This window comes from Chenopodium album, chromosome 10 (assembly GCF_948465745.1).
Source record: "Chenopodium album chromosome 10, dcCheAlbu1.1, whole genome shotgun sequence".
NCBI lineage: Eukaryota > Viridiplantae > Streptophyta > Magnoliopsida > Caryophyllales > Amaranthaceae > Chenopodium > Chenopodium album.
The window spans coordinates 62,178,786-62,199,399 of NC_137843.1; the positions used below are offsets into that span (position 1 = coordinate 62,178,786).

The window sequence follows — 20,614 nt, forward strand, 5'->3', positions numbered from 1 at the left end:
TTATTTTGAAGATATTACAGAGTAGATTAGAAAAGTTGTACATCTTTTATTTCTTTATGGTTATTAAATTTTATTGTAACTTTTGCACTTAACACACACTTTATTTGGATTAATTTTAGTTTTATATTTAAGAAATAATAATTATGTAGAATCTTTTTGATTTGTCTCAACATATATTTTTAATATCTCAACATTTTATATATTAGTAATTACAGAGTACGGAGTAATATTTATCAATATTAATTATAATTGACAAACATAAAACTAAGCAAAATTTATGGAGTAATTTATAGCTCAAAAATATGATTCTACAACTCTACTCTTAAAAACAAATAGGGTTAATTGGAGTATAATTTGACTTTATTACCAAGTCAAACTTATTTTATTTATAAATTAGATAAACTTTATTTGATTTTTCTTTTTTTTAGGAATTCATTAACCCTATCTTAATTTATTATGGAAAGTGCTAACTTTGTTTACATGACTAATTCAAATATTCTTGTCTTTCTAAATTGATTAATGGCCCATTGACAACTAATTGACGGATATAATCCAATGAAAAAACGCCACATAAGCACAATAAAAGTTTCCTTTTCCAAATTATACTAGGACTAGGATTCTACTCTAGTCCTCCTATATATATTTTCCTCCGTTAATCCTTTTTTTCTACTAAACATAAACTCTTTCTCTTATATTCTCGTCTACAATTTTATTGATCATATTAAATTTCTTAGTTTTTGATTGATTATTCAATCGAATTAGTTGAAGAAAAATGTTTCTAGTAGATTGGTTCTATGATATATTAGCAACACTAGGAATATGGCAAAAAGAAGCTAAAATCTTGTTTTTGGGCCTTGATAATGCTGGCAAGACTACTTTGCTTCAAATGTTGAAAGATGAGGTTCTTAAATTTAATTATTCCTGTGTTTTTTGTGATAATTAATTGATTAATTTACATGGGTTTGTGATAATTAATCTTAATTTGGTTTGTGGGTGCAGAGATTGGTGCAACATCAACCAACACAACAACCTACATCAGAAGAATTGAGTATTGGAAGGGTTAATTTTAAGGCTTTTGATTTAGGTGGCCATAAAATTGCTCGTCGAATTTGGAAGGATTATTATACTCAGGTATTGATATCACTACATATCTATGTTTAACTCACGTTTGATCCCTTTGTTATATACACTTCGTGCATAATTAAGGATATGACATGATTTTCCTAGAAAACAATCTTGATTTATAAATACTATTCTTTCACACTTTTTATTGACGGATCATCTTTGAAAGTTCAATAATATGACATTAGGAGGGCTTATAAATTCTTGTGATATCACAAACTAACAACCAAAGTTTTTGAGTTAAATATTATTTTCGGATGGAGGGAGTAAATCTTGTGGTTGTACTTTTAATTGTGTTACAACATTACAAGAATACGTAGTAAAAGCACTCATGCTTTGTAGTTCTAGCTTGATGGTAATTTTGTCAAGTGAGATATAAAGAAGCAACTAACACTATAAAGATGTTGCCCTACTAATTTTATGGTGTCTTGCCTTAGTTTCCTAATGATTCTATGATATATTATCACAATTATTTACAACATATAATGTTAATGTACCTGCTTATATAAGTCTTAAAGTTGCATTCTACATGTGTTACATATACCTCGAATCCTCGAATTTAAGTATGTGTTGTGTGCAATGTAGGTGGACGCTGTTATCTACCTAGTTGATGCTAGTGACAGAGAAAGGTTCGCGGAGTCTAAGATGGAGCTCAATGCACTTCTTACCGAAGAAACACTATATAAGGTCCCGTTCCTCATCCTAGGCAACAAGATCGACCTCTTAAAGGCCGCCTCGGAGAGTGACTTGATTTACGAGTTGGATCTGATGAACTGCACGACGGGTAAGGGTAGAGTTAACATTGAGGATGATAGCAATGTACGTCCGTTGGAGGTTTTCATGTGTAGTGTTGTTCGTAAGATGGGGTATGGAGAGGGTTTTAAGTGGCTCACTCAATACCTTTAATTCATTCTCTTTTTATCGTCGAGAAAGACTAGTTAGGTTGATTCTTGTTGAGAAAGGTTTTCTAATTTGTTACACGTACTTATAAAGTACTCGTACTTTTTTTATTTCATACGTATTAATCTATATAAACGGAGGAAGTACAATATAGAACTCTACATAATATAACAATCTCATTATCTATTTTATGCATCCTCTTACGTGTCTTATTAATTGCCGTTAAATTATTTGGCAAATTGGTGCTAAAAACGTAACTCCGCCAGTGGGTTTCCCGCTGCCAGTCCCAAGCCTGGATAAAGGAGGAGGGTTACGGTAGACCAGTGACAGCCAGTATAAAACTTCGTCACATCCCATGACATGAGCCAAACAGATATTTTCGTGGGGGCGTTCCCTACTCAGCGACGCGCTGCACTTCCTAGACCCGGGTGTAGTGATAAGTATGCAAGGGTTGCTAGGTCGTCGCCCAGAAGCGACGCGCCACATTGCCCGAGTGTGGTGTCAAATGAGCAAGGGCGTGCCATTGGGGCGTTCCCTACTGAGCGACGCGCTGCACTTCCCAGACCCGGGTGCAGTGATAAGTATGTAAGGGTTGCTAGGTCGTCGCCCAGAAGCGACGCGCCATATTGCCCAATTGTGGTGTCAAATAATCAAGGACTTGGAGTTGGGATCAGGAGGGAGCGTGGGAGAAAAGAATTTAGTTTGCGGATTGGTTCTTGGAATGTGGGGTCTCTTACGGGAAAATCAGCAGAATTGGTAGAAGTAATGAAAAGACGACGCGTGAACATCATGTGCCTCCAAGAGACAAGATGGACAGGAGAAGGAGCTCGAGGCTTGGTTTTGGGGTATAAGGTATGGTATGTTGGGCAAGAAACGAGCCACAGAACAAGGAATGGTGGAGCTAGGAACGGAGTTGGTGTGGTTCTCGATGAGAGGTTGGCAAAAGAGGTGATCGAGGTCTATCGGAAGAACGATAGGTTGATAAGGCTGAAGTTGCTATGTGGCAAGGAGATTGTGAATGTTATCAGTGCTTATGCTCCCCAAGTGGGTTTAGATGCAGAAGAGAAACGACAATTTTGGGAGGACCTAGACGAGGTGGTGCAGGGTGTCCACCACTCAGAGAAGTTATATATTGGAGGGGATCTAAATGGGCACGTTGGGGCGAGCCGAGATGGCTATGAGAGTGTCCATGGAGGCTTTGGGTATGGGCAGAGGGACGCCGGTGGTGAAGCTATTATGGATTTTGCCCAATCATATGATTTAATTTTGGCTAATACTTGGTTTAAGAAGAGGGATTCACACTTGATAACTTTTCGGAATGGAGCAAATGCAACTCAAATAGACTTCCTGCTCACAAGGAGCATAGATAGACAAAGTTGCATAAACTGTAAGGTTATCCCAGGGGAGAGTGTGGTCACCCAACACCGGCTATTGGTAATGACTATTCGTCTGAAAGAGAAGGCGAAGAAAAAAGTTAGACAAGAAGAACCAAGGATAAGATGGTGGACCCTAAGGGATGCAAAAGCTAAGGTTTTTACAGAAAAGGTAATTGAAGAAGCGGATTGGGATGGAGAGGTGGATCCGGACATGACCTGGTTACGAATGAAGACCTGTTTCCTAAGAGTGGCCAAAGAGGTCTTAGGGGAAGTAAGGGGAAGAACTTCGGTACAGAGAGATACTTCGTGGTGGAATGAAGAGGTGAAAGCAGTAATTAAGCAAAAAAGGGAATGCTATCAAGCCTTAGGAAAATGTAGGAGTGATGAAACCTTTGCAGCGTATAAGGAGGCTAAGAGTAAGGCAAAGGCAGCTGTTCGCCAAGCAAAAGAAAAGGCATATCAGGAGGTTTATGAAAAGCTTGATTCCAAGGAGGGAGAAAGGATCATTTATAAGATGGCAAAGAGAAGACAAGAGGCAAGGAAGGATATTGGCATGGTGAAGTGTGTCAAAGATAAGAACCAAATGGTCCTAGTGCAAGAGGAGGGCATCAAGGACAGGTGGAAGGGGTACTTCGATGAATTATTTAATGGAAGTAATGGAGTTGTGATAGGAGATACCTCTATGAGGGATGAAGAAATCAACATGGAGTATGTGCGAAGGATTAGGAGAGTAGAGGTGGAGATTGCACTGAGGAAGATGAAACCTAAGAAGGCGGTTGGCCCTGATGGGGTACCGATAGAGGTGTGGAGGTGTTTGGGTAAGATTGGTATTGATTGGTTAACAAACCTTTTCAACAAGATATGGACGGCTACAAGGATCCCACAAGATTGGAGGAAGAGCACCTTGGTCCCGGTTTATAAAAACAAAGGAGACGCTCAAGATTGTTCTAACTATCGAGGAATTAAGCTTATGAGCCATACTATGAAGTTGTGGGAAAGGGTGATTGAACAAAGGTTGAGGGCATGCACAAGCATTTCAGATAACCAATTTGGTTTTATGCCTGGGAGATCTACTATGGAGGCAATCCATTTGATAAGACAAATGATGGAGTTTTATAGGGTAAAGAAGAAAGATCTTCATATGGTCTTTATTGATTTAGAGAAGGCATATGACAAGGTGCCAAGAGAGATACTTTGGTGGGCAATGTTGAAGAAAGGTATCCCACGAAGGTATGTAGACCTAGTTAAGGATATGTATCGGGATGTGTCAACAAATGTGAGGACATGCGGAGGGTTGACAAAAGATTTCCCTATTACAATCGGATTGCATCAAGGGTCTGCATTAAGCCCTTTTCTTTTTGCAACGGTTCTAGACGAATTAACTAGACCAATTCAAGATGAGGTTCCATGGTGTATGCTGTTCGCAGATGATATCGTTTTGGTGGATGAGACTAAGGATGGGGTTAATGTCAAGTTGGAGCAATGGAGGCAAAGGTTGGAATCTAGAGGGTTTAAGCTAAGTCGGAGTAAGACTGAATATTTGGTATGTCGTTTTGGCACTCAGAGGGGGACAAGCAATGAAGTGGTGAGTTTGGATGGAAAGGATTTGACCATGAGTGAATGTTTTAAGTACCTAGGGTCGATCATCCAGAAGAATGGTGACATTGATCAAGACGTGACCCACAGGATTAAGTCAGGGTGGCTTAAATGGAGAGCGGCCACGGGAGTGCTATGCGACCGCAGCATTCCCTTAAAGTTGAAGGGAAAATTCTACAGGACTGCCATAAGACCAGTGTTGCTCTATGGTACAGAATGTTGGGCTTCTAAGAAAGAGCATATTAAAAAGATGGAGGTTACGGAAATGCGCATGTTAAGGTGGATGTGTGGAAACACTTTAAGAGATAGAATCAGAAATGAGGTTATTCGCAAGAAAGTAGGTGTGGCGGGCATTGTAGATAAATTAAGGGAAAATCGTCTGCGTTGGTTTGGACATGTAAGACGGAGACCCGAGGGTGCACCGGTGCGAAGAGTGGAAGAGTGGGACCATGGAGGGATTAAACGAGGAAGAGGGAGACCAAAGATGACTTGGTTGGAAGGAGTGAGGAAGGATATGAAGTGCATGGATTTACGTGAGGATGAAGTTTTGGATCGTAAGGGATGGAGGAGAAAGATTTATGTTGATGACTACACGGAATAATCAAATTTGGTTCATGTTAGCCGACCCCACTTTTGGGATTAAGGCTTTGATTGATTGATTGATTGATTGATTGGTGCTAAAAACGTAAAAGTACAAATAATATGTGCCTAAAGTGTTAAACGTATTTTTGTTACGTAGTATTTAAAATCTAATTACTAAAATTAGTACAAGTAACAATAACGCCCCAACGTTTAGAAGCATATTGGGTCAGAGTCCTGGAAGATTCAATTTTGTTTCTTTTTTACTTGAAATAAATTCTTGATAAAAATTTCCCATGGACTTCTTATCATTAGGTCAACTCTTGTGATATATTACGACTGCGAAAGACTGGATGAGTGAGCAGGTATAGAGAACCAGAATTATGTCCTAATTAGATTTATGCAACACAGATAACCTAAAGTTTTTACAGCTGAAGGTGAATCAGTATTCTATCCTCCAACAGTAATCTTATATGATAAAAGTACACCTCCCTCCAAAAAAAAGAAAAGAAAGGGCAATTCTCAGAGGCTTGCATGAGCCCCTGACTCGAAGGGTAGTACTATGTGCGGGGCAAACTGACCAATTCTACATATCTACACCTTTACAAGACATGTACAGAGCTGAAACAGCATCACTTTCCCCATATAGCCATAATACGCTCCCACGAAAAAATTCTAACGTGCAGCTGACTATATATCGGTCATATAGCCATTAGGATTGCCTGAATCTTCGAAGTGAAGCTGCAGAGAATGAAATTTGCTTAGCCTTTAATTAGTAAATACCGTTAGAATTTAGAAAGGATGTTAAAATTCTATGCACCTGTGCTTGTGTATGAGCTAATTTCATCCTTCGATATTCTTGCTGTGCCTGCTTTGAACGGAACATAGATTGTACACGGACTACAGCTTTTTCAACACGCTCCTCAGCTTGTTTTCTGCTAGCTCGATAGAAGTCTTCCTCTGTGTCACTATCTCGCCTCTGATCATCAACAGGCTCCTCAATTTCAACCTTAACACCACGGAGACCTTTCCTCCTCAGTCGCCATCTCAGTATTGCTTTCTCAAGAATCCCAACAGACCATATAAATTTTCGGTATTGGCGGCGCACTTGGAAGCCCCTATATGCAGCCTGAATTAAGGACAAGATCAGAGCTATCTCATTTGAACAATAATATGATAATAAATCAGAGTAATTATGCATATAAGGTGTGCTACAGACTCAGACACTGGCAGTGAGGATCAGACACATTGACTGATGATCAGAAAGTTCCCTGCTATAAAGTATCTCAGAATATTGAGGGAAATCAACAAGACATAAGGATCTCACTATCATATGTACTGCATCACATCAAATAATTGAAGCATATGAAAACCTTCAAGAAGGATGGTCTTGGATCCTACTCAACATATATAAGGTCAAAGGTATTCCTAAATTTTATGTACAGAAAAAATACAAGTGATGACACAACCACGGAGGAGCAGCTAATACTTTAATCAGTATGACAGAATGAGCATCAAAATCTAGCATTTACCTGAATTTTGATAGCTTTTCGTCGCATATTGAGAAATTCTCTACGAAATTTCCATGTCCGGAATCTATGTTGTATGCGAGCAGCAGCAGCCATCTGCTTCCGTAACTCATAGTTTCTGAAAGCATGCTGTATCTTCATTGCTGCAACAATATATTGTGCTTCAGTCTCTGGGTTTAAGAATTCAACAGTTTTCGTCTTTTGCTTGAGTGCATTCTCCCTAAAAGCAACTTGTATGCGTGCAGCAGCATCAGCTGCTGTACGATAAGCTGCCAAGGTATCCTTCAGATAGAGATCCTCTTCAGTTATGTTGCTGGGATTCGCAGTCTCATAAGTGTGGGTTTCAAGAGAGCCACCAACATTTCCTGCAACCTTCATATCTTCAAATTGCTGAATCAAAGCCTTTTCAGAAAGATAAGCAGCTAAGCCCTCAAAACCCTGCTTAAATGCAACATCAGCAGCTGTGCACCCACCAGGGTTATCAGAAGTTGGATCAGTAACCAAGTTTGGCTTTGCTCCAGCAGAGAGAAGGACAGCAACCATATTCTCCCTGTAAAGCAAATCTTGGAGCCAATCATCAAAAATGAACAGCCATACTTCAAAATCATTGAATGAGTTGTCTTGTTAATTTATACTTCCTCCATTTTTTAATTATTGCACCACTTCCCTTTTCAGAAAATTTCACAAATATTGCTCAATAAGTATTATACTACAATGCAAGTACATCATAACACTGCATAGTTATCCTAAGACCAGGCAGATTTATTGATACGTACTATAGTTTGATTTAGGTTGCATACTTACATTAACCTTCAGAAGGGATCCATAGTCTTTGATCTAATAAACTTGAGGTTAACAAATATTTATGCAAAATAGAGAAAAAAAGCCTGAACAAAGATTTAAAATGTGCTATCCTAAAGACCAGGTAAAATCAGTTACTCTTATTTAAATAACTGTTCTATTCACATGGTAGTAACTTAAATGAAATGTCCAAGGAAATTTAAGGGTAGTAAATCTTGATTTGTGAGACTTTTCTGTGCTTCATTCAATTTCATTACCACAAGCCCAAATGTTTGCTGATGGAGAGCCAATACTTAGACACTCTCCAGAGATAAATGATAAAAATACAAACAAACTTCATATTCACCTTAAGTTATTACAATATTAGCTAGTACTAACAGGCCATAATAATGTATGATTGGATGCAATAAGCTGATGAACAATCAATACATAGTCAGCAATGCAATAAAGATGGTTTGACTTTGACATACCTCCCGTAATATGCAGCCCAATGAAGAGCAGTCCATCCAAACTTATCCCTGAAGTCCAATGATAGGCCGCTGTAGGAAAATAAATAAATTGCCCATGTATAACCAAGGATAGCACACAAATGCAGAACTCCTTGACCTTCATCATCACGTTCAGAGATTTTACTGCCATCAACTACTCTTTCCAACAACCACTCCTTAAGCCTGCTCTTAATAGAGAGTTCAAACAAATTGTCTTTAGCTCGTTCCAATGTGATCTTACCACTTTGTATTAGTTTTGCAAAATAAGCCCAGCTATCAGCAACATTTGAGTATTTGAGAGCAAAATTTTTCCCTTCTTTTAAAGCACTCTGTGACACTTTGCTAGATAGAATGTCAAGGCTTCTTGATGTGGTAAAAAGCAAAAATGCAAGTCTCATCTGTATCCGGAACATATCCCACTGAGAATTATCCTCTCTAACAGCTTGATTAGTAATTGCTGGAGGACGGAACTCAAAAGTAAGCACTTGACTTATGGGTGTGCTACAGTCAATGCTCAAGTAAAAGTTCACGGATCCAGGACTCTGGGGCGAAACCATACAGCGAAACACTCCAACTTGAATAATTTCAGCAGGAACACATGTGTCACCACACACACAATATACAATTGACTTTGCTAAGTGTCGGTATTCTTGGTGAAAGAATCCAACAACTAATATCTGCAACAATAAATAAATAGATGAATAAATAAATGAAGGTTCACAAATGACCAAATTAGGAAACAGTAACATGTTAAATTAAAGAATTGATGATTTCATGTTGAACTACACAATTGCAAGTCCTGATAATTCATCCTATTTCTCGTGCCACTTAGATAGTCCCAATCTGTTTATCAGCAGAACCCAAGTAACCTTTATAACAGCCTTTATAACAGCTTTTATAAGATAGGCCATCTAAATTGCTAACAACTACTCCCATCCCTTAATAATTGCCATTTCCTTCGCTACTCCCATGAGTCCCATTTGACCAAAAACGTGCTGTATTTTTTTTTGGTAGATCACTCTTAACTTTCTCTAAAATTGGAACCTTCTATTTTGAGATTATGGGACAAAATGCATCTAAACCGAAATCCTAGCTCTTTGTCAGCGATTTAGAAACTCAGACCTAGATATTACAGCCCCAGGTTCTCAATCAAAATTCAAATTTTATCTAATTTCTCTTGCGTTCAAGCATATGCTTCTCAATTTTGTACTTTGCAGTTCTATTCTCTATGCAATAACTTCTTGAAATTATGCTTCAATTGCCACATATCCTAGTACCGTTCCAAATTACAATGAACAAGATTTAGTTAATGGAATTTAGAAGGGTGAAAAAAAATGAAGTCTTCAGTTTTGAAATGGTAGGAAACTTCAATTTTTCTCACCTTTTCTCTTCGGCCTACGTAATGCTTAGAAAAAGGGATATCACACTTTCTCACAACTTTACCCCTTAATTAAAGAAATAAAAAGATTAAAGGTACCCACATGCTTAGCAAAAACAGAACTCTCAATGGGTTAATCATTAAAAAGACTGAGAGAATAATAAACAAGTTCTAAATGGAAAAAAAATCTTAAGGTTAACAAAGAGCAGTGAGGACAGTTATAGTTCACTCTTCAATATTGATTCACCAAAGCAGCTAGATGTGTGTGCTGTGCATCCATGGAGAGTTCTCCAACAAATAGCAAAGACAGTATCAACAGTAGATCTTCGTCCAAACAAATAGCAAAGAGACAATATCAACATTAGATCTTTATCAAAGGATATTAAACCTCCAGAGTCGCATTTTAATTGGGAAATTTGTTTGCATTTACCTCAAATTTGGTGCCTATGCACTCCACAGTCCACATGATAGCTTTAAAAAAGTAATGTTGTGCTCACAGATATATTATGTTCGTGCTATATAAAATCATGCCAAGCCAAACAATCAAATTCCTTTACATGCAGTATTTTGTGTCTAGAGTTGCTTTATTTAGATGGAATAAATGTATGTATTGTGATATGGACTATATGGTCAACTGTAGAACTAGGATGCATGCATGCATATTTTGACTATGTAAACCTCAAGCATTACATAATTCTCACACTATTCTGAACCAGATAACTGGTTTGCAAAGACAAACAATTCAGCATCAACATACTACACTAAATGTTACAGCTCTCAGCTATGAGTTCATAGTCTTCCTTCGAAATTTATCACATGAAACTAAATCTAACATTCGGGCCCCATATAGTGATCAGATCAAGTGCAGTTCAAAAGTGAAATTAGGTCAAAAATTTCTTATCCTCAAGCTTATAGATTTTAAGTCCTAAAAATAAGTTTCACCGAGCATATTCATTTCAGAATTAGACTAAACAGACACAGACGCATGGGAAAAAAGATAGTCTCTTAAGAAGCTAACTAAAAATTAGGCAGCTAATTTTTTTTAAACATTAACGCTAGACAGCTCTGCCTTTAACCACATGTAGTATGACAATATTTGTTGGATAAGAATAGCTTGGGGAGCAAGGCGGTGAAATTGTTAGAGGTGAGGATGGGAAGGAAATTAATAAATGCTTATACATTGAGGAGATCGTTGAGAGGAAACAAAGCGGAAAATTATTGAGAAGTTCACATTTTTTTTTTAGTTTGTAATTGGGAATGTCTAACTGGTCCTAAGACAGGGACTGTAAACCCTATTTGATGATTTTATCTCACCAAATTACAATCAATTTTCCCCAAATTTTCTTCTTCTTACTTCTACAAATCCAAATTAGTGACTGCCCATTTAACACAAAATGACCTGATAAATGAAATGGCCGTTATGCCATGAGTAACATAGTTACACTTGCAAGTTAATACTAACCTTTGCTCCTTCAGTTGAAAATGTCCATGTTGGTGAGATATCAGTTATACAGAAGATCTGTGCTGGGACAGGTCCTTCATGATTTACTGCTCCTGAAGACACAAGAGATCCATGACTAGTTGCTCCAGAAGATTCAAATGAAGGATCATCCACTGACTCAGGCGAGTCGACTATAATTTCATTCATCCACCTTCCAAAGCTGTCTTGACTTTGCAAACCATCTTTTGCCATTTTGTTTGATATATTCCCTGCACCTACAGTCCCCATATCATAGATTTTTCCTTCAACCTTTGGATCTTTTTGAACCCTCATCAAGGAAAGATACATGTCACCCACATTACTGAATTGTGCAGGACTTGTCCCTGCAACAGGGTTCATAGAATTTCCAGAAGTCAGCATATCAAGATGAGGGTTTCCAGTTGACAAAATGCTACCCTGCAAATGCAAAAGAAATCAAGTTATCCCTGAAAGCTTAAATCAAGAACTACAATCAACTGCATTCAATAAATCTTATATTTATACCTATAATTTCTTTAGAGTACCAATTAGAACACACTTGCATCTTACCGTCAGTAGATCTAATTGATTAATTTAATAATGTAATCGTATTAATCCTAGCAGTATTAACTAAGAGCTCCTACAGGCTTCCCACTTTTATTTTAAAGGTATGATATCAAGGAAAGGAGTAAGGACAGCCTTTACTGAGATGAGGTGATGGAACATGAAACTAGTAGCATCTATTGTGAACGAACTGCTTTTATGGTTGAGAATTGAGAGGCATAGAAGCTGTTAGATAACAAATAATACAGGAAAGAGGAACTTTTTATTCTCATAAACTTAGCCTCAGATCAATCAATCAATCAATCAATCAATCAAAGCCTTAATCCCAAAAGTGGGGTCGGCTAACATGAACCAAATTTGATTATTCCGTGTAGTCATCAACATAAATCTTTCTCCTCCATCCCTTACGATCCAAAACTTCATCCTCACGTAAATCCATGCACTTCATATCCTTCCTCACTCCTTCCAACCAAGTCATCTTTGGTCTCCCTCTTCCTCGTTTAATCCCTCCATGGTCCCACTCTTCCACTCTTCGCACCGGTGCACCCTCGGGTCTCCGTCTTACATGTCCAAACCAACGCAGACGATTTTCCCTTAATTTATCTACAATGCCCGCCACACCTACTTTCTTGCGAATAACCTCATTTCTGATTCTATCTCTTAAAGTGTTTCCACACATCCACCTTAACATGCGCATTTCCGTAACCTCCATCTTTTTAATATGCTCTTTCTTAGAAGCCCAACATTCTGTACCATAGAGCAACACTGGTCTTATGGCAGTCCTGTAGAATTTTCCCTTCAACTTTAAGGGAATGCTGCGGTCGCATAACACTCCCGTGGCCGCTCTCCATTTAAGCCACCCTGACTTAATCCTGTGGGTCACGTCTTGATCAATGTCACCATTCTTCTGGATGATCGACCCTAGGTACTTAAAACATTCACTCATGGTCAAATCCTTTCCATCCAAACTCACCACTTCATTGCTTGTCCCCCTCTGAGTGCCAAAACGACATACCAAATATTCAGTCTTACTCCGACTTAGCTTAAACCCTCTAGATTCCAACCTTTGCCTCCATTGCTCCAACTTGACATTAACCCCATCCTTAGTCTCATCCACCAAAACGATATCATCTGCGAACAGCATACACCATGGAACCTCATCTTGAATTGGTCTAGTTAATTCATCTAGAACCGTTGCAAAAAGAAAAGGGCTTAATGCAGACCCTTGATGCAATCCGATTGTAATAGGGAAATCTTTTGTCAACCCTCCGCATGTCCTCACATTTGTTGACACATCCCGATACATATCCTTAACTAGGTCTACATACCTTCGTGGGATACCTTTCTTCAACATTGCCCACCAAAGTATCTCTCTTGGCACCTTGTCTTGATCACCTACTTACATTATTTTCTGATGTAAATGCGGCAGGTTGGTTGTCTTGATGAAGGTATGGAGTCTGTTCTGCTTGAAAAGATGCAAAATAAAGGAAATGAGAAAGAAATTTGATGCAGTCTATTGGCACTGTTATGTGAAGAGCATCATAGTTACCTTTAGTGGTTAAAGTTGCTTCGGTGGGATCACTCAGCAATAAAAGCTCATCCCAATCAAGTGTGTTGATTTCATGCAGTCTCATTTCATGATGGTTCACATTGATACCATCACCAAGATCTGATTGACATTCCACAGAGAAAGTTAGAAGCCCACAATACTTCAAGAGGAGAAAGAAGGGGCCAGGGGGTTAGGCAACATCTGATATATAATTTTATATTTTTAAACAACTACCTGTGCATGTTTTCATGGCTGGGTAATTTACTTGATCAACCATGCAGTCATTTCCCCTTGACATAAGTGGAGAAGCCGAATAGTCAGATAAGTCCGAACGGAAACTTGAATTTGTAGGTGTGATTGGAGAAACCTGTAACTGATTATAAAAAAAATTACAAAATTTATACAAAAATAAAATAATATAAAATATAAAACACCACAGCTTCAAAGTAAGGCTTTTGAATTCAGAACAACAACAAAATCCCAGTGGAGATCACAGAAAGCACTTCCGTTTATAATACTACCTCTGATTTTTTTTAGTTGCAACTTTGGGGTATTATTTGAGAGAAATAAAATATTCCAAAGTTGCAACTAAAAAAAATCAGAGGTAGTAAAAAAAATACAAATAAGCCTGAACCCTTATATCCACACCCCCCATCAGGCACTTGAGCAGTGGTCTCTAATTGAAACCCCAAAATTTGACCTTACCTAAAAAAAGATTGATTATCTACAAGAGGAAAAAAAAAATCAATATCTTACAAAATGTAGTGCCCAAGTGGATGCCCAAAACCAAAAGACGGCATATCTATAAGATTATGCAAACTAGTAGCAACTAGCAAGACATACATGTACATATCCACTCAGACTTAGGTTCTTGTGTGACCCTCTCCTTGAATCCGCACCACAAAATACACCATCATTGTGGTGTTAATCGGTTAAGAGCCAACACTAAAACATGCAATAAAGAAAAAGATGAAAAACTGCACATAAAACTGAGACAGAATACTTAGAAGAGGACAATCGTAAAACTGACAAAAACCTTGTAAAACTGACAATATATTTAAAAGCTGACACTCAAATTTAAAAAGCTGGCTTTGGAGTTTTGATAATGAAAAATTGATACTCCCTCCGTTTTTTTTTTAAGCTACACTTGCTATTTTCGTCCCTTTTTTAAAAAAAAGCTGCACTTCCTCTTTTGGAAATCTCTTACAACTTAATAATATATCTTTACCCACTAATGTCCTCACTCTTTCTTACTTTATCATTTCTCACTTCTCCAATGGTCTCCACTCCCTCTCACACCACTTTACTTTTCAATAAAATAATAATTTTATCTACACATTAACATCTTATTTTATTAAACCCCTTAAAACTCCGTCCAATCTCAACTCTAGCTTTTTTTTAGAAAAAAATGGAAGGAGTAATTCACATAGAACACTTGCAATTTGAAAAGCAGGACTCATAAACAGAGAAATTACTTGAAAATGACATTCAATCTCAAAAACTGGCATTATGAGAAATGATACTTGAAAAATTGATGTAAAAATTAAAAAATAAAATAAAATAATAAATGACACTTGTGAGACAGACATAGAATACTTGAAAATTGACACTTCAATCTTAAAAACTTACATTGAAGGCTCACAGGAACGTCACCCTATATAAAAAGTACAATGTATACTCAATTCATAAACTCACCCTGTATAAGTTGCCACATTGGCCAGGCGAGATTGAGTAAACTGCCAATATGTTTCATAGTTTTGTCTTCCAGGAGTGTTAATAGAATTGAGGTAGAAGAATTAAATTTGGGTAAGTTTGATGGATGATGAAAATGTTGGTGCAATTAAGACACCAACAAAGGTGTTTACAGTTCCAGCTTTAGAGTAGCTACTCTATTTTAAACTAATCAAAATTAAACAAGTAAATTAACACTCTCATTATTTTCATCATACGTTCTTTCCCTAAACCCCTCTGTATATAGTTTAACTCCCTCTTTATGTAGCTTGAGCTACCTCTTATCTAACAATTAATTATGCATTGCCTAAACTACCCTTCCCCTTAGGCTAGTTTCTTACTCTGTGTCATTCACAACAATGTTAGGGTTTGTCACTGTTATATATGCAATTGTTAATCACTATTTGTGTATGAATTTACAATATGATGCTAAAATGCAGGATTTTGTTTCTTTCCATGCAAAGAAACAAGGAAAGGTCAAAATGTTTTCGAAACAGAAATAGCACAATGTACTGGTCAATTGAGGTTGTTGCAATGAAAACCCAATTTGCAATTATAAAGAATCACAAAAGGCAGCCAAAATTACTGACTAAACTCATTTCTTAGAATATGAAAGAGGAATTGCCAAAAATTCATCCTAAATATAGAAACCCCTCTTCTCCAACCACCATCCACTTTTTTTAAAAACTAGCTCTCTAGCATTAGATTAGCCTCTTATACCCTCAATTCTACTCCCAACTCTTCTAGAAATCAAGTCAGGATACCCTTGAGCCTTTAATGGAAAGCTAAATTCCAGAAAAAGTACAGATCTATTCTCAAGTCATTAATTAATAAGCCAAGAAGCTAACCTCTTGAGTTTCACGGTAATGAACAAGCACTATATGTTCCAAAGACCTGGAACAACAATGAAAATAGCAATCAATCCTATCTGAAGATATTTAGACACAAGAAAACAAAAGGTGTATGCTAGTTTGATTACTACAAAATTTCAATTTGTGAACCAATAAACTGAATGGTTTCAAACATACATACTTATCAAGCAACCAGTAACACCGGCGGACAAAGTTTGGGTTATCTTCACCATGAGCATAGTACACATGTATTTTTTCTTCAGTACCGACCTGGAAAAAGGAGGGAAATGTGAGGAAATAAGACATCAAATGGAAAATTCAGCAAAACAAAACAGATTTAAATCTGTATGGAACAATGAAAAACAAAGCACCGAGAATTAACCCACAAATTGACATGGCTACGTAATTTTCTTACAATTAAGCATTAAATTACAGCCACAAAACTCTTTTTTACGTTTATAGTTGAACATCAGACAAAAAATTATCTCCAACATCAGAAGATAGCTAGATTGTAAATTGGGGGGGGGGGGGGGGGGGGGGGGGGAGCAAAAGCTCCAGATTCCTAAAGCAAGAGGAAGCTGGAAACATACTAAATAGTGGGCACAGTCACATTAAGAGAAGGGCAAACCCGTCAACTGATATGCAAATGAATGTTAACACACACCAAAAAGATTTTAACAACCACTACTACATTTTCAAACTTTGAACACTAATTTGTTAAGAAAGTATCATCAAAGTAAGCTGAGATAAAATCCATGCACAGAAGAGTACTGAAGTTCAAAAAATTCCAGGAGAATGAAGCTTGAACCATGACAAAGGGAAGGGGAATATCAATAGATAATTTCAGGACTTTATTCAAGACTATAATTCCAATAATTAAAGTTCTCAGTTTCTCACTTTGAGGTGCTCATGAGCTTCTTTAACAGTTTTTCCATCTTTTTTCTTCTTCCAATTGTGACCATCTTTCCGGAAATTCCGTAGCTTTTTACGATCAAATAACACAATCGTGCCCCCTGTGAAAATTGTTCAAAATGATAAATTTAAGAATACATTCAATGAGGTAAAACCGTAAAAATAAGATAAACATAGGGTTGTATACAATCTACATAGACAGTTGCAACACCATATAATTACATATTTACAATATAATCACGATAAAGTCAACAAAACTGTAATACACAACATTATAATTTCTCAGACATGCGACAGCTATTAATATCATTAACAGCAACTATATTAACTGCTAACAATATATATTCAAGCTAATGTAACCAGCTTACCAGCCTATCATAGGCGGGCATCTGTAAACTGGTGTAAAGTGGCACATAAGCCAATTCCCAAACAAGTACCAAAATTGGCTCAAGCCACAAATGTTTAATAGTTGCTAATTGAATCTCAATCACTTTTCGCAGGTCCAGAATCAGACTCCGATCACATAAAAAACTTACTAGAGAAGATAGTTACCTCTTGGTAAGTTCACTGGTTTGACATGGATGGTAAAATAAGCATAGTTAAACAGTATAGCATGGATCTCATTGGGACGGAGCCACCTGCTCTTGGCTTCCTTCATTATGTTTGGGATGTCCAAATCTGTCAACAAAAAAAAAGATGAGACGAACTTCAAAACCTTATACCAGAAAAAGTACTTCAAAGATCATAATTACTGCCATGGGCCCACTACAAATCTACAATTGAAGGGGAGAGATAAGCTTTGAGAAAACATTGCCTGAACAAAATCACAAAAATTACAAGAGAAGAACGACTAATCAAAAAGCAGCAGCAGATACCTATACAAACTAATTAAATAACCAAAAGCATCTGTTCATGCCCATGAATCAGAATATGGGTCCATCACATCAAGCATATCTAATAGTAAATCATATGTTTTGTCCTTTGAACGAGCCTCAGGACTAAAATTCTGTTACTTCACCTATGCAATCACATTAAACCTTTTCTGCTGGGTTCTTCCATACTTGACATAAGTGCAAAGAGTCAACTTTGTGCATGACATTCAAACATGCATGGTACAATAGCTATAGACTATAGACTACCATCACAGTAGACCAAAGATAAGATAGCAAAAATTTATAGAGCCGTTTATTGTGTGGGTGGCATGGACCTCCAACCACAAGTTTAATTTTTGATAAAGTTCCTGCAAATATTGTAGTATCACATATAGTAACCTATAAAACTCAATACATTTCAATAGCAGGAGTGCAGTCAGTATTCTTACAAAAGTAACTAAATTTAAAATGTCTAGATACAAGTTAGGAATACCATCTACACCCTTCAAGCTCAATGGGTTTTGGGTAAGGAGATGATTTATGAGTAAAAACGTTTCATCAGACATCCAGATTCCAACAAAAAGCCCAAGTAAAAGATAAGTTGGTTCAGACCTTCAAAACAAAGAGTGTGAAAACCATATCCAATGAATCCTTAAGGAAGCATTCGATTCACTGGATTTTTACTTATCAGAACTTAAGTTTTCTTACTTGAACTTATCTCAACCTATCAGGGTAACCTTTATCTTACCTATTCCTGAAATTAGGCCCTAAATCAGTTGTAATCAATGGCACTGGCTGAAAAGACAAGCAGACGCTCTATTGGTAGTAACGACTGATTAACACTACAAATGCAAGTTGATCACCTACTAATCATCCCAACCTCTAGGAACAAAGCTATAACTACCATGCTTGTTTGTAACTATTCTTCCATAAGTCGACACTCAGCACTTAAAAGACACAAGCATCATTGCATTGACCATTTAACCAACATCCAGGCAACCCCACCCCCTTCCCCACCACCCCCCCCCCCCCGCCCCCACTCCCTACCCCCGGGATTCAAATTTATACAATTATGATACTGGCCTCAATCTACACATCTACTTAAGCCGAATTCCCAACTCTACATAACTCAAACCAATCCGAACTTGGGCCGAGTTTCACATTCTACATCAAGTGATCAAGTACAGCAAATTCAAAGGTAAAAATAACACTACAGTCTCCTTGCAAAACACCAGTAGCAAAAAAAACTACAATATTCCGAAACCAGCCCAATATAATCTTCAGCAATATACGCAAATACAGTAAATGATCACACCAAAATTAATTATATATTCAAATCAATTTAACCTTAGAATTAAACTAAATAAATAAAAATAAATAAAGAAAAAAAACAAACAGAAAGAAAGAAAGAAAGAGGGAAAATAACAGAAATCAAAACTTTCAAAAAAATGATGATAATTGAGCAATATAATAAAACAAAAAATTATAAAATTAAATAAAAAAAATGACATCATCTTGAAAGCAGCAAAGAAATCGATCAAAAAATTAATCTATTACAGTACCTTCCATGGTGCGAAACCCATGAATATCAAATCCCGCAAGTCCGCCATTAAAACCGCTCTCCATGATGATAATTGAGCCTTATCAGCTTATACCCAGATGATAATTTGCAGAAATATTAACACCCAACTGAAAATAATTGCCAATTTCAGCAGAAATAATCAAATAATTTGTACAATAAAAAAGCATATATTATATAATTGAAGAATTAAATAAGAAAGCCAATCAAACCCAATTAAAAAAGATGAAAAATATAATTGCTCTACTAAAAAAGATTAAGACAAAGAAATTGTACTTGATTTTGATTTGTTACCAGCAATTAGAAAATTCAAGACAACAATAAGAAATAATAAGGATTTTACAGGGGTTTTTTTAGACAGGTTGATTTTAAAGGGTTTATAACGCCAAGTCTCAACAATGCTGACCAAAAATAGGGATTGTGCTCTTAAATGAACTGGGTCATTGACTCATTTAGTCATTTCTTACCTCTTTCCGTTTTTATGTTATGAGTTTTGGAAATAATAAATATGTACGCGTACATTGTCATGGCTTATTCGAGTAATTGATGCCTAGAGCTTTTATATACACGATGTAACAATTCAGACATAAAATTTCAAATAAAAACATAAATATCACATCCAACTCAAATATATATAGGATAATAGGAATGATCGATTAATAGTTAATACATTATACTATAAAAGAATATTCATAATTAATGTTATATAAAATTATTCAATATATTACGACACAAATCATCAAGAAATAGTTCAAAGTAATAAAATTCATGTGTGTTGAGATAAGTCTAATTAAATGAGCTATGAGCCTATGATGGCATGACGCTAATCTTTGTAGGATTTCTAGCATGAGAGATAGAGATAAGAGAAATAAAAGGATGAGACAAATACGATGAAATGGAAATTAAATTATGGGCAGGATATAAAAAATAATAAAAAAAAAAACTCAAATTCATTGTGGACTGAAATAAGATTTTGATAATTGACAATTTTTTAAAATACCCTTATTAATTCTCTCTTTACCCTTTTCTTTATCCCTTCTTCTTGTACCACATCTTATTTATGTAACCCGGAGTATCGCAATTCTTAAGATAATGTCATAATGGAATATGTTTTAATGTTTTATCCATATATCGATCTCTCCTCTAGTCCTGTACTCCTATATTCTTCTTTAAACAAAATTTTGAAGCCTAGAACTTTGGGAATCATTTTTAGACCCATGAAATTAAACTTATGCATGGAAATTAATTAGAATTACGAACCTTTCTTGGTCGGAAACAGTCATTTATTATATGCCTGAAGGCCGAAGCTGAACCAAGCCCATGATCAA

The 20,614-nt window shown here is 36.6% G+C and overlaps 2 protein-coding genes across 7 annotated transcripts; one reads left to right on the top strand and one right to left on the bottom strand.

Moving 5' to 3' along the window:
* Positions 1 to 683: 683 nt before the first annotated feature.
* On the top strand, positions 684 to 2,159 carry LOC145564536 (small COPII coat GTPase SAR1A-like). Its single transcript, XM_081624820.1, has 3 exons — positions 684 to 901; positions 1,000 to 1,131; positions 1,708 to 2,159. The coding sequence occupies exons 1-3, from the start codon at positions 773 to 775 to the stop codon at positions 2,026 to 2,028; spliced, it is 582 nt and encodes a 193-aa protein (XP_081480946.1). The 5' UTR covers positions 684 to 772; the 3' UTR covers positions 2,029 to 2,159.
* A 3,784-nt stretch (positions 2,160 to 5,943) lies between these two features.
* Positions 5,944 to 19,712, bottom strand: LOC145562853 (calmodulin-binding transcription activator 5-like). Of its 6 annotated transcripts, none has more exons than XM_081623267.1 (14): positions 19,563 to 19,712; positions 19,270 to 19,396; positions 17,388 to 17,513; positions 16,821 to 16,936; positions 16,105 to 16,193; positions 15,921 to 15,966; positions 13,576 to 13,708; positions 13,342 to 13,461; positions 13,196 to 13,257; positions 11,232 to 11,666; positions 8,374 to 9,068; positions 7,106 to 7,652; positions 6,394 to 6,702; positions 5,944 to 6,314 (listed from the first exon to the last, which is right to left on the bottom strand). In XM_081623267.1, exons 2-14 carry the CDS (start codon positions 19,331 to 19,333, stop codon positions 6,264 to 6,266), a joined length of 2,793 nt encoding a protein of 930 aa, XP_081479393.1. In that variant the 5' UTR covers positions 19,334 to 19,396; positions 19,563 to 19,712; the 3' UTR covers positions 5,944 to 6,263. The 6 variants fall into 6 exon arrangements, with proteins under 6 accessions (XP_081479393.1, XP_081479392.1, XP_081479390.1 ...); XM_081623266.1 differs by having other exon boundaries at positions 13,196 to 13,254; positions 13,576 to 13,714; positions 19,563 to 19,711; XM_081623264.1 differs by having other exon boundaries at positions 13,576 to 13,714; positions 19,563 to 19,711.
* Between the last annotated feature and the right edge of the window lie 902 nt (positions 19,713 to 20,614).